The sequence below is a fragment of the Mustela nigripes genome, chromosome 18 (genome assembly GCF_022355385.1).
Source record: "Mustela nigripes isolate SB6536 chromosome 18, MUSNIG.SB6536, whole genome shotgun sequence".
Lineage (NCBI taxonomy): Eukaryota > Metazoa > Chordata > Mammalia > Carnivora > Mustelidae > Mustela > Mustela nigripes.
In genome coordinates, this window is record NC_081574.1 from 39,604,318 (window position 1) to 39,621,615 (window position 17,298).

The following is a 17,298-nucleotide window of genomic DNA, read 5'->3' on the forward strand; positions in this document are numbered from 1 at the left end:
GAGAACAAACTGATGATTACCGGGGCGGGGGGGATGGGTTAAATAAGTGATGGGGATTAAGGTTGTACACTCATTGTGTTGAGTACTAGTGATGTATGGATTGTTCAAACTATATTTTACACCTGAAACTAATGCAACACGACTGGAATAATTATGTTAATTAACTGGAATTAAAAAGTTAACATTTTTAAAAATTTAGGAAAGCATAAAAATTCAAAGAATAAAATGGTTTGTGTATCTTAACTTGTTGTTTAGCAAATACTGAAAAACATAAACTACTTTTTTAAAAGTTATATCTTTCCCAAGACACTACATTTTAGCAGTTATGGGGCTAACTTGTGTTCTGCTGCTGTTTGCTGTCAGAATTTTCTGTCTGTAGTAAAAATGGTCATGAAAGACTGGTCCTCTCTTGGGAAACATTCCTTTATTTGAGATTGTCCTTGTTACTTATTTTTATGGAATGATGATGGTAGTAGATAGTGTTGTGCTTTAGTTTGTTTAAAAAAATTTGTTTCCTCACTTGGCAGAATTTAAAACTTGGCAATTCCATGTGGGTTCCCAAAACCTCTTTAGAATATTTTCCTGTTTATGAAATCCAAAAACCTGGTAGTCACTGGATTAGATCATTTAATTTGGCTGTATTGATTGTTTTAGATGAAATCTAGTTCCATTTGGTTTGTCTTTCCTTGCTTTGTCTAGTCCATGGAAATGACAGAGAACAAATGCCATGCCTGGTGTTCTCCCTAAATGTCAGAGTCCCCTAATGATCATTTTTTACAAGCCTTTTGTAAAAAGAAATCTGCATGTTACCCACCGGTTTTTTAACAGCACACATTAACTTTGCCATCATATCCATAATCATTAAATAGTTGATCCACTTTTCTTAGGTATTTAAACAATACTGCATGCATTTTATAAAGACACTTAGAATTTGTTTTCCTTATGTTCTAAAATTATGAAGCATCTTTATTATGGTACAAGCCTGGTAGTTCTTAACAAGTAAGGTTTACCCACAGGAAGGTCTAACAACTGATTATAGCAAGTATACTTCAGTTTTTGAATTCAATAATTGAAGTTATTGGTATATTTCTTCAAAAGAATGGCTTAGCTATCTAAATCCAAACAAGTTTTTGATAAATAAGTTATACTGCAAGAGGATTAAGTTATAAGAATTAAAAGCAAAATCGAGATAATTATAAATGCGATGAGTCCGAAAATCATGAATAGTCTGAATCAGATCAGAGGATAGTTAGACATTTGCTGAAGAATATTTTGGATGTTCATCGTAACTCACATGGAAGAATGTGGTGATTCACTAAGAACATAGCTACATTAACTTTTCCCAAGCTGTCTGGCTCTAAAGATTGCTATATTAAGTTACAGCTGTATAATGTTTTTGTATACTAGTTTTTAATGCCCACATTGGTTTGAAACATGGAGGGTACTTATAAAATATGTGTTGCAGTCTTTCTATCTTTCATGAGAATCTCACTTAATGAGAGTACCTCTTCTGCCTGGAATCCATACCGCTTCTTATGAGTGTTTTGACAGGGTCATGGCAAGGTTATTTAGGGAAGGACAAAGAAGAAAGTGTAAAGTAGTGAATAAAAATATGGGTTCTGGAGTCAGTCTTATGTTTGAGTTCCAGTTTTGCCACTTACTAATAACTTCGTCACTGGAATAAGGTTGCCAGACTTAGCAAATAAAAATACAGAAAACCCAGCTAAATGTGAAGTGCAGATAAATTATAATATTTAGCACAAATATCTCTCATGCCAAGTTTGGGGACATATTTAAGTCATTCATTGTTTATGTGAACTTAACATTTAACTTGGCATCCTGAATTTGATCTGACAGCCTACAGCATTCAGCAAGTAACAGTCCACCTTATTCCCAGCCTTAAGATCAATGGAGTAAATTATACTTGTAGAGGGTTAAGTTAAATAATGTACAGAAGTGCTCAGTTCACAGTCCAGTGCACAGTAGCACTCAATAAATGTCAAATATATAGAAGACCTTCTTCCAGTTGTCACACATCTAACGTGGCATCCTAAAACAGATAGGGCTCTAGCACTAAAATGTTGTTAGACATTCATTTGGAGTTCTGTGCCAAATTCTAAGATCCTTGAGTGAAGAGTATACTAGTCTGAGTGGTCAGAAACTTTGTACTCTTGTGTTTTAAAATTTGGGGAGGAAGAATTATATAGCCCAGGCTAGTTTGGATACACAGGTGGAAATAGGAAGTGAACGCCTATATTTTTTAAAGAAATCAACGGTCAAGGAAAAAATTATAAAGGCTTTAGAGTCTAACTGCCTATGATTCCATTTTGAGATCTGCCACTTAATAGCACTTAAAGCCTATGCACTCTATTTCCCTTCTCTGTAAAATGGGAATAATACCTGTGGGTAGTGGTAAATGATGATGTAGGTTATTTATAACCCTAGGAACAGGTCTTGGCACTTGTTAACCACTCAGTAAATCTTAGTTTGTTGGCATAATTTGTCCGTGATGCCAAACTGCCTGTTTGTTTCAGAATAAGTGATTCTCCCAATGCCCAGCGTATGTTTGCCATGGGATATTGATTGGCTAAGGGGCATGGAATGGATACATTTAGATATCTAAATTCAGATGTTCTATAAAATCTGAGGAGGGCAGAAGTAGACTGCATGTAAGAAAAGTAGTTCTTTTTATTTACGTGTCACTTAGCCAGTGTACAAATGGTTTCATATCATCTCCACAATTCTGTGAGGTAGGTGTTTTACTGTCTGCAGATGAAGAAAGCAGAGGGTTAGTGTTAGTGGCCAAAAGTCATAACAGGTGATCCAAGAGGCATGTTTGGTACGAGTCTACTGGTTTCTAGTTCATTGTTCTTTTTTCTACATTTACTGATTCCTATCATAATTGCTGTATTAGGATTATCAGCATTGAGGTCTTTGTCTTCTCAATTTTTTTTTTTTTAACGTTTGCTGTGGTTGAGACAATTTATGAGGCACTGTGAAGACAAAAGAGAGGCAGTAGACTTGATTACATGTGCAAGAAGTTTAAAATTTATTATCATCTAGTTTTCAGTTGAAATGATGCATACATGCTATGGTAAACATTCAAATAGTGTAGGTTATCCATTGAAAATTCTCTCTCTGTCCCCATTTCCCCAATCGCCCTCTCCAGAGGCAATCACCGTCAGTGGTTTCTTCTGTATTTCATAAAGGTTCTTTGTAAACATTATGTTTATATATTTATATTTATATACATGTACACTGCTTTATACCTTTATTCTTTTAACGATATATTGTAATGTATCTACTTCATTTTTAGTTTAAATGACTTTAAATACTAATGGGTGACAGTATATCTCTGGTTCTATTGTTAAAACTGTCTTATCCAATTTTTTATTTGTGTTTGAGGCATGTAAAAATGGGCCACCCTTCTCCCGTAATTTAGGAAGATAGCCTGATACATCCCAGATCTGCCACTGCCATTACCTCAGTCTCCAGGTCACATCATCTCTAACCAGATGCCACCAGTCTTTCTGCTACTTCCCTTGCTCTCTTCTAGTTCTTTCTCCACACAGAAACCAGGATGACCTGTAAGAACATGAACTAGAGCAGGTCTCTCCTCCATGGTTGCCCAGCACACACAGAAGTTCTTTGTTTTCTGGTCAAAAAACCCTATGTGACCTGTCTACCTATTTGCCCTTGCAACAGGCCTTCAGACTCACCATGCTCAGTTACACCAAGGAGCTACTTACCGATCTTCCCTTTATCTTTGTGAAGCTGCTCTTTGTCACTCATTAAATTTCCTTGCATAAAAGTTTTCTTGTCCATCCTGTTGAAAGCTAGTCTTTTAATATCTTATGGTAATTATCTAGAAGTGTACCAGAAAATGACAGAATCATCTTGCTGTTTGTGTTTTCTTATTCCTTTATTGTCTGTTTCCACCCCACTCTATCTAAGTTCTTTGCTTGTGTTTTTCACCACTGAACTTTCAGTGCCTATATTAATACTTGACAACCTGATAAGTAGTAGAGACTCAGTAAATATTTGACTGAATATATGAATGAATGAGTGAATAGTTTTAAGAGATTTGTTTAGACTATATTGTTACAAGTGTTGCAACTGTTTACTGTACTATTGATGTTACATAGGAATTAACGTGTTCTGGTAGTGAAGAAGGAAACTATACTATTTTGTATACTTATACTGTATATTATACTATTATAGAAAAAAATTATCGGTAGTTATAAAAAATAGTTTAAAAAAGTTACTTAAAAATTTCCTCTGACATATTAGCATATGTTATGATAAAATATTTGTTGTAGTTATTGTACAATAGAGTGATACAATAAATATGAATTATGTGACCTGTGCCATTTGAAACAGTTTATGAAGATTCAGTGATGTTGAAGATAATTTGAACTACCATCAATTCATGTTGTCTGTGATAAGTTTTAGGTGTACAACATAATGATTTGATATTTCTATATATTATAAAATGATCACCTTACATAGTTATAGAACATTTTTTTTCCTTGTGATGGTGAATTTTAACTTAATCCACTCTCTTAACAATTTTCAAATATGCAGTAGAGTATGAACTATATTCACCATGCTGCACATTACATCCCCATAACTTATTTTTGTAACTGGAAGTTAGTACCTTTTGACCCCTTCACCCATTTTATTCACCTCTCAATCTGGCAACCATCAGTCTATTCTATGTATCTACAAACTTGCATTTTTGGTTTGTTGTTTTTGTTTTAGATTCCACATATATGTGATTTCATACAGTATTTGCCCTTCTCTGTTTGACTTGTTTCATCTAGCATAATGCCCTCGAGGTCCATCCATATTGTATCAGATAGCAAGATTTCACTCTTTTATGGCTGAATAATATTTCATCATATATACGCCACACCTTATCCATTCATCTGTCAGTGGATACCTAGGTTGTTTCCGTATCTTAGTGATTGTAAATAATGCTGCAGTAATCAGGGGGCTGTGTATATCTTTTTGAATTAGTACTTTTTATTTTCTTTGGATAAATGCCAGGAACTGGAATTACAGGATCATATGATATCTCTAGTTTTAATATTTTTGAGGAACCTCTCTGATGTTCTCCATAGTGACTGCACCGATATACATTCCCACCAACAATGCACTAGGGTTCCTTTTACTCTGCATCCTTGTCAGCATTTGTTCTCTCTTGTCTTTTTGATACTAGCCATTTTAACAGGTGTGAGGTGATAATTCATTGTGGTTTTTATTTACATTTCCCTGATAATTAGTGCTATTGAGCATCTTTTCATGTACCTGCTGGCCATCTCTTTGGTAGGGGGATGTCTATTCAGGTCCTCTTTGGAAAAATGCCTATTTAGATCCTCTGCCCATATTTTAATTGGATTTTTTTCTGCTGTTGAGTTATGTATATTATATTTTACATATTAAACCCTAATCACATATATGATTTGCAAATATTTTTTTCCCATTCAGTAGGTTGCCTTTTTATTTTGTTGATGATTCCTTTGCTCTGCAGAAGCTTTTTAGTTTGATACAGTCCCACTTAACTAATTGCAACTCTTTGCTCCTTTGCAAAGGCAAAACCATCATTACCAATACTGGCATAAAAGAACTTACTCTCTATGTCTTCTTCTAGGAGTTTTATGATTTTAGGCCTTACATTCAAGTTTGTAATCCTTTTTGTGTTAAAATTTATGTATGGTATAAGATAGTGGTCCAGTTTCATTCCTTTGCATGTAGCAGTCCAATTTTCCCAACACAATTTATTGATTAGACTGTACTTTCTCCATTTCAGATTTTTGGCTTCTTTGTCATAAATTAATAGATCATATATATGTGGATTTTTTTTCCTGGGCTTTCTATTCCATTGATCTGTGAAATCTGTTTTCATGCCAGGATCATGCTGCTTAGTTATTGTAGTTAGTTGTTGTAACATAGTTTGAAATCAGAGAGTATGATGTCTCCAACTTTGTTCTTTCTCGATTGTTTTGGCTGTTTGAGGTCTTTTGTGGTTCTTTCCATCTTTTAGAATTGTTTGTTCTATTTCTTTAAAAATACCATTGGAATTTTTATTTGGATTGCACTAAAGTGGAAGACTGCTTTGGATACAATGGACATTTTAATGGTATTCTTCCAGTCCCTGAACACATAATATCTTAACATTTATTTGTATCTTCTATAGTTTCTTTCATTAATATCTTACAGTTTTCACTGTATAGGTCTTTTACCTTCTTGGTGAAATTTACTCCTAGGTATTAGATTCTTTTTGATGTAATTATAAAGTAGAATTATTTTAATTTCTCTTTCTGATTCTTTGTTATTAGTGTTAGAAACACTACAGTTTTTCATATATTGACTTTGTATCCTGCAGCTTTATTGAACCCTTTTATTAGATCCACTATTTTTTTTGATGGAGTCTTCAGGGTTTTTTATATGTAATACCATGTCATCTGCAAATAATGATCATTTTACTTACTTTTTTATTTCCTCAACTTGAATGCCTTTTATTTCTTTTTCTTACCTAATTGCTCTAGCTGGGACTTCCAGTACTGTTGTCAATAAAAGTGGCAAGTTTAAGTATCTTTGTCTTGTTCCTGACTTGAGGAAAAGTTTTGAGCCTTTTCACTGCTGAGTAGTATGTTAGTTGTGCACTTGTCATATATGGCCTTTATTTTGTTAGGGGATCTATTTACAGTTTTAGAAAGTGAGAAAAAAATTCTAGTTAAAATTGTTGCTTAAAAAGGAACTTAGTGGGGCACCTGGGTGGCTCAGTGGATTAAGCCGCTACCTTTGGCTCAGGTCATGATCTCAGTGTCCTGGGATTGAGCCCCGCATCGGGCCCTCTGCTCAACGGGGAGCCTGCTTCCCCCTCTGTCTCTGCCTGCCTCTCTGCCTACTTGTGATCTCTCTCTCTGTCAAATAAAATAAATAAAATCTTAAAAAAAAAAAAAGGAACTTAGTACAGATATTGAACCATTATATTGTGTACCTAAAACTAATCTAATGTTATATGACAATTATACCTCTATTTTTAAAAAAGAAACTTAATGGCTATTTACTATTTGAATTTTTGCATTTGCAATAGTGTCATTCATACTAGCATATTTAAGAACTTTTCCCTAAGACATAGTAGCTAATCAAATGGAAAGCAATTGTAAGGTGTAGTAAAGGCTCTTTAGGGGAAATGTGCTCTGTGTAAATTCTCATAACACCTTACTGACCAACCCATCCCTCAAAATGAATGAATGAAAATACGTGTGTGTATGTATTTGTTTGGAGTATTGCATTAGTAGAAATGTTAATTGGGAATTATAGTTTTATTTATTTTCATGTTTGGTTTAGTGGTACCTCCAGAACTGCTCACCAAATCTTTTGTGTGCCTGTTTGGTATTATCTTTGGCTACGTTTCTTTTCCCTTCAGTAAAAATGAAGGAATGGTGGTTTCTATTTTAGCTCATAAAGATACATTTGACAACAGGCAATCATGCAAGCCCCATGTTCCCCTCTACCCCCTTAGAGAATCAACTCTCTCTCTCTCTGTCAAATAAATGAGTAAAATCTTTAAAAAGTTAATGTCAGTCAGATATATGCTCACCCCTACACTTTAAATCCTTAGATCCAGAGATTGGAGCTGTTTTCCTTCTATAAAATTTTTACTTAAAGAAAATACATTCAGTATCACATCAGATTATTAGATACTGTGGGTGTAAAAGCATCTTGCACATTGTAAATAGGAAGCAAAGTTAGACTGTCTTAGCTGACTAATTCTCCATTAGGTAAAGCTCAGTGAGGTTTAGCATCACATTTTGTCACCCTCACATAAGAGGCCCCTGAAGGCAGAATGTATTTGTCTGCACCTAGCATAATGTCACTCCAGCCAACACAATGCTCTAAAAAATGTTTATGTGATGAATTACACATATTATACCTCTGAGGTATACAGATAGTATACCTCAGATTCTCATTCAATAACAAAAGCATTTTTAAATTAGTTTTCTGTTGTCTGTTTTGGGTTTTTGCTGGCACATCTACCCAATTGCGTCAGACAGATAATGGTTTGGTTTTTCTGCCATTGCTGGCTGGGTTTGTTAAGTGCACCACAACAGAAAGTTCAAGTTAATTGTCCAAGACATAGATTTCGATTCTGTTTACTGGTGGCTGGATTCAAAAAACAGATCTAACTACAGATATGGGGAAAAAAACAAAATAAGTTACTTTATATTGAGCATGCTTCTGTCACCCTGAGTGAGAACTAGAGATGAATGTTTATGATGTTGCTTGTAAATATATGTTCTTTAATGCAGTACTCTTTAAACTTTGGTAAATGAAAATTGTCTAGTGGGTTCAGGAACACAGTGACTTAAAGGGGATCAATCTTGAGAAACTCATCTTTAGTACTTTCTCCCTAAGATGGATCTGCCCTATGAATGCTCTGTGGTCCAAGCTTCAGGCTGTTTATTCTGTGCCTCTACTTGACAGTTGCCACTTAAAAAAAGGAGGGGGGTATAGCTCTTACCATAATCTTATTTGGTACATTGAATACACGTAGAATCCTGCAGGAATAGAAGGGGCAAACAAAAAATCCATTCGAAAGACTGATTTTAGGGAAACTTCTAATGTGGAGGGTAATGCAGTTTTTCAGTATTATTCTAAGGCATAGAAAAGAAAATAAATATAGAACACCATTGCGTTGACCTATTTTTTGAGTTTCTCTAAACAATTTGAAATTTATTTAATTACGAGTTTTATCATTCGTTTTAAAATAACGTCTTTTCAAACATGGTCTCTCTTTGATAATAACATCCAGAGTAGTGCATATTTAATTTTGTACTTAAAAGTCTGCTTAATCTGAATATCTGCATGATATTTGCCTTGGAAAAGATAGCCCTAGTGTAAATGGTGTTAATGGTGTCATAATTCTTCCTGGGTACAAATTTCGCTGTGGTTACTGTCTCACTAAAGGAAATTGGAAGCAATCCAATTTATCTTTTGTACTTTTTATAATAATTGAAAGAACACATAGAGGAAAAAAATCATTGGAGTTTAGAGATGATTGAACTAAAATACATGAATATCGTAGATTGCAAAATGTGCCTCTCTGTGAGGAAGGGGTGGCAGGAAGGGAGAAGGAGGAAGAGAGAGAGAGAGAGAAACTCAGGTTACACAACGCATGGTAATGGGAAAACTTCAGAGAACCATGTGTGGGCTGTCAGCAATGGTGTTGAGCTGTGAATAAAATTGCATTTTATCATCTCAATGAGAAGCAATCAAAAGTTAGGAACAAAGACTTAAAAGTAAATTTAGACCAAGAAACCTTAATCTCTGTAATTTAAGCAATTTACTTTTGCTTTCTCATTCTTAAAATTTAATGAACTTCAAATTTGAAGAATCCTTCTGTCCTGTTTAATCTCAGTGGAGGCATTTGACTGTTGTCTAGCTCCTGGGTTAAACTGCAGGAATTTCACTTAAATAAATATTTGGTAAGAACACCTGCGTGGCTCAGTCAGGTAAGTGCCTGCCTTCGTCCTGGTCAAGGGGGTCCTGGGATCCTTGCTCCACAGGGAGCCTGCTTCTCCTCCTGCCTGCTGCTCCCCCTCCTTGTGTATGCTCTCTCTTTCTCACTCCGACAAATAATAAAAAGTCTTTAGAAAAAATTAAATTGTTGGTAAATTTGCAAAGTGGTTTTTAACAAGTTCATATAAAAGTCAGGAGTAGAGCATTTAGAAGTATTTATATTTTTTCTCTACTGGGAATCTGATCAGTAGATATGGGATGAGAAGATCTGGGATGGAGCTCAATAATCAATATTTTTTTTTTAAATTCTTTGACCGATTTTGAAAGCCACTTAGGTAAGAGATTATGTTTTATCTAGGGACCGACTCTGGAAATATTTCTGAAAATCAGCCTTTCTTTACTTAGATATCTGTCTTACATTTGTACGTTTGTACATTAGTTTCCTAGGGCTGTTATAACGAAGTAACACAAACTTGGTGTCTTAAAACAACAGAAATTTATCTTCTCATAACTTTGGAAACCAGAAGTCTGAAATCAAGTTGTCAACATGCTGTACTCCTCCTGGAATGTCTAGGAGAGAGTCACTGCCTCTTCTAGGTGACGGTGCTGGTTAGCATTCCTTCCCTTGTGCCTGTGTCCATTTGCTGTGTTCATCTTCACATTGCCCTCGCTGCTTCTGTCTTTCTGAAATCTCCCTCTTCCATCTTCTACAGACACCACCCAGTGCAGATCCCCTCCCCATCTCAAGATCATTAACTTAATCACATTTTCAGTCTTTCTGCTAGATACAGAAATGTTTACAGGTTCCAGGGATTAGGACCTGGACATCATCTGAGGGTCCATTACTTAGCCCACCACAATTGTTTATCACCTCACAGCATATAATACGTATGGGTCACTGTGGTCTTTGAAGGTTGATTTATCCCTAGCTGTCAGTTCATAGCCACTGGGATCTAACAGCCTTTCATGACAATGTTTGCCTACAGACTTTGCTTTCTTGGAGCTAGGTCAAATAACCCCTCACAAAGCCAGGGATAAATTATTTTCCCAAGCTATAGTCTACATCTCCAGTTTCAGCCATTTATATGGCAGATAGCTTTACTTTTAAGTGGACTGAGACTATAGGATCAGTGGCAAACCAGTCAGTCATGGTCACCAAACAAAGGCATTTCAAGCCTGTGTCCTAGCAACAGTGACTTTTGTTGAAAGCTCATCCTTTAGAATATTAGAGTGACCACCATTATTGAATGTATTCTGAGAGAGGCCTTGTTACCTTTTCACATGGGTCTTGACAAGCCGGGCATTTACGGTACTATAAAGTTTGGTCTTAGGAGGAGAGAATGTAGTTAGTTTTAGTTAGTTGATAAGAGAGAATATAGTTAGTTGAATGAATTTAGTCAATTGATTGCTGAGAAATGTGATTTCTGAGTCAGAGTTTGTGGAAAATAACTATAGGACCTTGAAAGAAGTTAATTACACTGGACTTCATTTTCCTTAATCTATAAAAGGAAGAATTTGTTTGATGATCTCTAAGGCCTCTGTCAGCTCTGAAATCTCATTTTGTTGTTTCTTGAGTGGAAATTTGAGAGTTTTACAAATCATCCCAAAAACATTATTACTAAGAGACTTATCCTTATGCCATTAGTAGGCAGATACAAATATGACTTTGACTTGGAACTTTCTCGATTGTGTAATAGGAATATAATGGTATTTGGATGAAATAGTTGATAGAAGAATTCTGCTAGTCCCAGGATTCTGACTTGGCTATATTTTATATTACTGTAAATCACTTTTATGTAGGCTTTATGTATGGTATTTCACACTCAAAAAATTACTTCATACTGATACAGTTTACTAAGATTGAGAATACATTCCCACTTTTAGGTCTTCATGCCTTAGTTCCTTTTTACTGAGTTTGTGGTGCTTTGAAAACATCCAAGTGTGTCTGACATGCGCATCTAATGTTCATGAGAGTTCACAGGAGCTGAAGATAAACCCTCAGGCTCACCCGCATTTAAGTGAAGATAAGGTGTGAGTAACAGGTATTATGCAGAGAGGAGAAAATGCAGGGGACTGTATTGTGTCACAGAAAATAAGGAAGAACATATTTGAGAGTATCCAGTGCTGCAGATGGGCAAAGTGACACAGGAACACTGAAAAGTGGCCTTGAATATAACATGAAAGAAGCAGGTGCACTTATTGTGATCCGTTTTTAATGGAGGAACAGCAAGGAAAGCAGGATTGCCTGATTTGAAGAGAAGACATTAAATGGAAATATTATAGAAACTTCTCTCAGAATTTGGCTAAAATAGGGGCTGAGGACAAAGGGTGATAACAAAATTACAGAAGTGGGGTTTAGGGAGACTTGTACATGTTTGACAGCTGATAGAAAGGAGCTAATAAAAGAGGAGACGTCACCACAGAAAGGGAAGGTATCAGGACCAATTTTAGAGGTTTAACCTGGTAGAGTCACGATACCCCTTCCCATACCATTAGAAAGGCAGAGAAAATAGATGCCCTTGCCAGATATATTTTAGGAAAGATGGCAAAAAATTAAATGAGACTCATGAATGAAGTCTCTCCTGAAGTTTGAGATGCTAAATATTCAGTGACAATAATTTATGCTCTTGTTTAATTTAGTTTTCACTATCAGTGCTGAACGGGTCACATATAAATAGGGGAGACTGTAAAGCTCAGGAGGATTACACTAGTGACTAAGGCAGTGCTACCCCTTCTTTAATACATACCCCAACTTCCTTGACTTCAGGGCTGGGCCCAGTCATTATACCTCATCTTCCAGCCACATGGATTAGTCCATGGGGAGGACAGGTGATCTAAATCACACCAATTAGAATCTTTTCAAATTGGAGTTAGGGAAAAGAATTGTTTTCTCTTGTTGAGAGACATAAATGATGTAATGGGTATTGCTTGTTATAGAAATGTTTCTTGTGTAGTAAAGGAACAAGGAGTGGAGATGTTTGGGATGGAAAGAGAATAGTTGAGAAGCAAGGAGGAGAGTTTTAAGTGCCTGTGTCCCTGAGGCCAGCTCCATTCATGTTTTTATGATTTGGCTGCATAAACTGTTAGGTGTTAGGGTTTCTTTTTTAGGTACAACAGAGAGGCAGTGGGATAAAGAAGTTGAAGATACTAATAATAAGACTTTTTGATGTGATAAAGCATGGACGAGAATGAAAGGAATGACTGTGGGCTTAAAGACAAATCAGTTCTTAACTAAGCTGAGTGGATAGAAGGATAGGAAATTGTGATGAAGGATATATAAGTTTTAGTTGCATTTCCAAAACCCATTTTCCTTTTTTTTTTTTTTTTAAGAAAAACAGTGTGTCATTATAAGGCACCAGAAAGATTCAAGAAAATCCCTTTGTAATTTTGCAATTGAAAATGATAAGGTTAACATCTACTTTTTAGATTTGTCATGTTATAATATATACATTGGGAGAGGATTACAGTATGGCAAGTTTGTTGAATTTTACAGAATACTTTTATTTACTTTTATATACTTTTTTATATACTTTTACTTTTATATACTTTATAAAAGTTTTTTATTGCATGATATGCATCTGAGCAAGAATTTTCTATTTTGGAACTCAGTACCTTGTTAAGTAAAATATTCTCATGGGCAAAAAAATTTGAAAAAACTTGTTCTAGGACAGAATTGAATGTATTAGAAAATATTTAGATGCTTAGCTATCACTGTCAAGTATATCTACTTTATGAATACATTTTTAAAATTTTACTACATCATTAAATTATTCTAGGTAATTTTGAGTATGGTAGTATATAAAGAACCTTTAATGATCTCTTTTCAACCGCAGTTTCTCACTTAACTCTTACTTGTGGGTTTAAAATGCTCATACAAGTCATGGAGCCCATTAAAAAGACATTTATCCAGCAAGAGTCTCCCAAGGCTTGTTAGATGTCTGCTCTCTCTGCGCTTCCAAGTAAGTGCAGCCTCATGAGACATTTAAACAATAGGTTGTTGTAGTTCTTCAGTAAATCTGAGTTCCTCAAAAAGAACATTTAATTTACAGCATGGTCTTTGTGCCTCGGTTTACCCCTTATTTTAATTTGATGTTCTATCAGTTTTTGTATTTGAGGATACATTTTACCATGTCCTGTTAATTATGAAATGCCTCCTAATTTTTATTCGTTTCATAATTATCTGGTATTTAAATTTACTATTGTAGGGGCCCCTGGGTGGCTCACTGGGTTAAACTTACTATTGTAGCCACCCTGCAGAATTCCCACAGAGTTTGTGAAAATACTGGCTAAGGGTACATGAATTAAATCTTAAGTAATATAAAATCAGTAACCTAAATATATTTGTACTGAATCTTTGGTGACTTGAATTTCTCCAAGTCCTTCTTTGAAGGAAAACATTCCAACATCATTATAATGTTAAGATGCACATATCCTTTTCTTCAGTATGTGTTGTGTTGGTTTTATAGCTTAGAGATACGTTTGTGTTTTCTTTTACATCTTACACAAAATTAAGAAAGCACAAATGGGGGGCGCCTGGGTGGCTCAGTGGGTAAAGCCACTGCCTTCGGCTCAGGTCATTATCTCAGGGTCCTGGGATCGAGTCCCGCATCGGGCTCTCTGCTCAGCGGGGAGCCTGCTTCCTCCTCTCTTTCTCTGCCTGCCTCTCTGCCTACTGGTGATCTCTCTCTCTCTGTCAAATAAATAAATAAATAATCTTTAAAAAAAATAATAATAATAAAAAAAGAAAGCACAGATGGGAGTAGCATTTTCTTGGGTGGTTGTCATAGTGGAACAACTTGATTACAAGGATCTGATCTTATCTGGGAGAATCAGAGAATCGGGCTGACTGTCATTATCATTACCAAAGCTCTAAAGAAGTTTTCTGTCTTCCCTCTCCACCACTTCAAGCGTACCAGGGTAACACTCACTAATGTAAAGCACAATTATGAAGTTAGACTGATAAAAACTCCATAAGTCGTTGGTATAGAAACTCTGAAATTATTCTGAGACACTTTTTCATACCCTAGGTTCAGTCCCTCTCATGTGTATCTTGTTCATTAAAATGTTATGAAAACAGTTAAATTTATTACATCAATGAAAAAAGTTGGCATACTTCAGTACCCAAACTAGTGAAACTATAAGACCATATTTTGAATAAGAAAAATAGAGTACATGGTCTAATTTTAATCATATCCTAATATTTTACTGTGGTAAAATGTAACACAGTATTGTGTGTCTTACTTATAAATGCCATTTTTTACTTTGTGCAAAATCTGTTTCACCAAATGCTGTTTACCCTGGGCTTATTTGCTTCACCTGTGTGTTCCTTACTTTCAGAGCCAACAGGGTGACTAACAAGGGGCTTAGGAATTGGTTGCTAACTCGGTCTAGCCTTTTGGCTTTGGTCATTTGCTGAATTAAAAATACTGAACAGAGGGGCACCTGGGTGGTTCAGTGGGTTAAAACCTCGGGCCTTAGACTTGGGTCATGATCTCAGGGTCCTGGGTTCAAGCCCTGCATCAGGCTCCCTGCTCAGCAGGGAACCTACTCCCCCCGCCTCCACCTGCCTCCCTGCCTACTTGTGATCTCTCTCTCTGTCAAATAAATAAATAAAATCTTTAAAAAAAAATAAATAAAAATATTGAACAGAATGAAAAAAATAATTCCATCTTGTTTTCTCTCTTTACAGGCGCTGTACAACTCTATTAAGAATGAGAAGCTAGAATGGGCAGTGTGAGTATGCTGGCTGTCAGCTTTTTAATACATGATTTACTTGTTCTTTTCTTACTGTCTTTCTTTATGCTTTAGAGGTGATCTTAGAGAAGGATTAAATATGCATGGCCAGTTCTCATTTCAGACCAGTGTCTAACATTGTATAAAACCTTAAGTAAACCCTGAGTATCCCATGTCTTTTTCTGTTTGCTTTTAGTCTAGTTGCCTTGCCTAGAGACAATTAACTTTTTAATGTATCCTTTTAAAAAATAGCTTTCAAAAAGAAAAGCTGATAAATCACCTATAATCCAGAATCTAATACAAATGATTTTGGTACCATCTACTTGTTTTAATTCCCTCTTGCCTATCATCGTAGATCAAGGTTTTCCAAATTTGTATCCAATGTCCCTAATTATACTAAGATACTGAAAAACTTGAAAAATGATAGATTAAATAACCAAAAAAATATTTTTAACTGCAAAACTTTCAGGACTTTGTCCAATGCCAATATCCAAGAAAGGAATCAAATTCGCAATGTTTTCTGAACCTTTTCAACAGTATAATGTACTGTGTTTCAAGGTACATACTTTGGGAGATAATATTACAGATAAATTATATCTAACCCTATGTAGACCAACAGTACTACTCATGCTGAACTTTCTCTGATCTTTCTTTCACTGCAGCAGTTAGGAATTTAACTTAAAATTATTGTTAACTAAAGTTATCTATAAATTAGGTCAAAATGTTTTTTAAATAGAACTACATGTGAATTTTATTTTTGGTTTCCACTGATATTAAGCATTCATAAATATTTTTCTACCATGTGACCTTACATAGCAGTCTGCATGAACTTAGGTTTATATAATCAGAACTTAGGGGATAAATCTTATTCCTTCATATGTACACTGGAAAAAAGAGGTTTAGCAATTGACTGCATATATCTCACAGATAACAGGTTAGAATGAATTTTTTTAAAAGTACTACTAAACTGTTTCCAGTAACTGTTACCTCATATAGTACTGTTTTGAATTAGGGATTCAGAGTTTAATTTGGAACTAATATTTGCAAGTATATGTGATGTGTCTATATTTATATACATCATGAGACTAAAAGTATATCATTTCAAGGAAAACTTGTTAAGATAATAAGAATTCATGGCCTACCCAAAGTAATCACTTTTGGACTTTTCTCTAATGAATGAAAGTGGGTTTCCTAGGAAAATTTCATAAATAATATACTTAGAATCTTGCTAAACTATTAAAGGCATATCCTGACCTAAGTAGAGTAACTCCTGTAGTAAAATATAATAAAAATGAAGTATAAATACATTCATACTAAGGGAGAGAATATTTTTCTTTTATTAAGCTATTTTAAAAACCAAATAAATGTACCCTTGAGGATATGTTTTGTAAATCCAAATTCTTACTTTTTTTTTTTTTTTTTTTTTTTTTTTTCTGGTTGTTAATTTTTTATTTTTTATAAGCATATATTTTTATCCCCAGGGGTACAGGTCTGTGAATCGCCAGGTTTACACACTTCACAGCACTCAGCAAAGCACATACCCTCCCCACTGTCCATAACCCCACCCCCCTTTCCCAACCCCCCTCCACCCAGCAACGCTTGGTTTGTTTTGTGAGATTAAGAGTCACTTAGGGTTTATCTCCCTCCAAATCCCATCTTGTTTCATTGATTCGTCTCCTACCCACTTAAGCCCCCATGTTGCATCACCACTTCCTCATATCAGGGAGAGCATATGATAGTTGTCTTTCTCCCCTTGACTTATTTCGCTAAGCAGGATACGCTCTACTTCCATCCATGTTGTCGCAAATGGCAAGATTTCATTTCTTTTGATGGCTGCATAGTATTCCATTGTGTATATATACCACATCTTCTTGATCCATTCATCTGTTGATGGACATCTAGGTTCTTTCCATAGTTTGGCTATTGTGGACATTGCTGCTATAAACATTCGGGTGCATGTACCCCTTCGGATCACTACGTTTGTATCTTTAGGGTAAATACCCAGTAGTGGAATTGCTGGGTCAGAGGGCAGTT

At 35.3% G+C, this 17,298-nt stretch overlaps 1 protein-coding gene across 7 annotated transcripts in view; it reads left to right on the forward strand.

The window, feature by feature from the left end:
- Positions 1 to 17,298, forward strand: part of PSD3 (pleckstrin and Sec7 domain containing 3) — a 736,339-nt gene that overhangs the window by 520,944 nt on the left and 198,097 nt on the right. For all 7 annotated transcript variants that reach the window (XM_059384334.1, XM_059384336.1, XM_059384338.1 and 4 more), the window contains one exon: positions 15,221 to 15,264. In XM_059384334.1, coding sequence (XP_059240317.1) covers positions 15,221 to 15,264 — 44 coding nt within the window. The remainder of the gene's footprint in view (positions 1 to 15,220; positions 15,265 to 17,298) is intronic.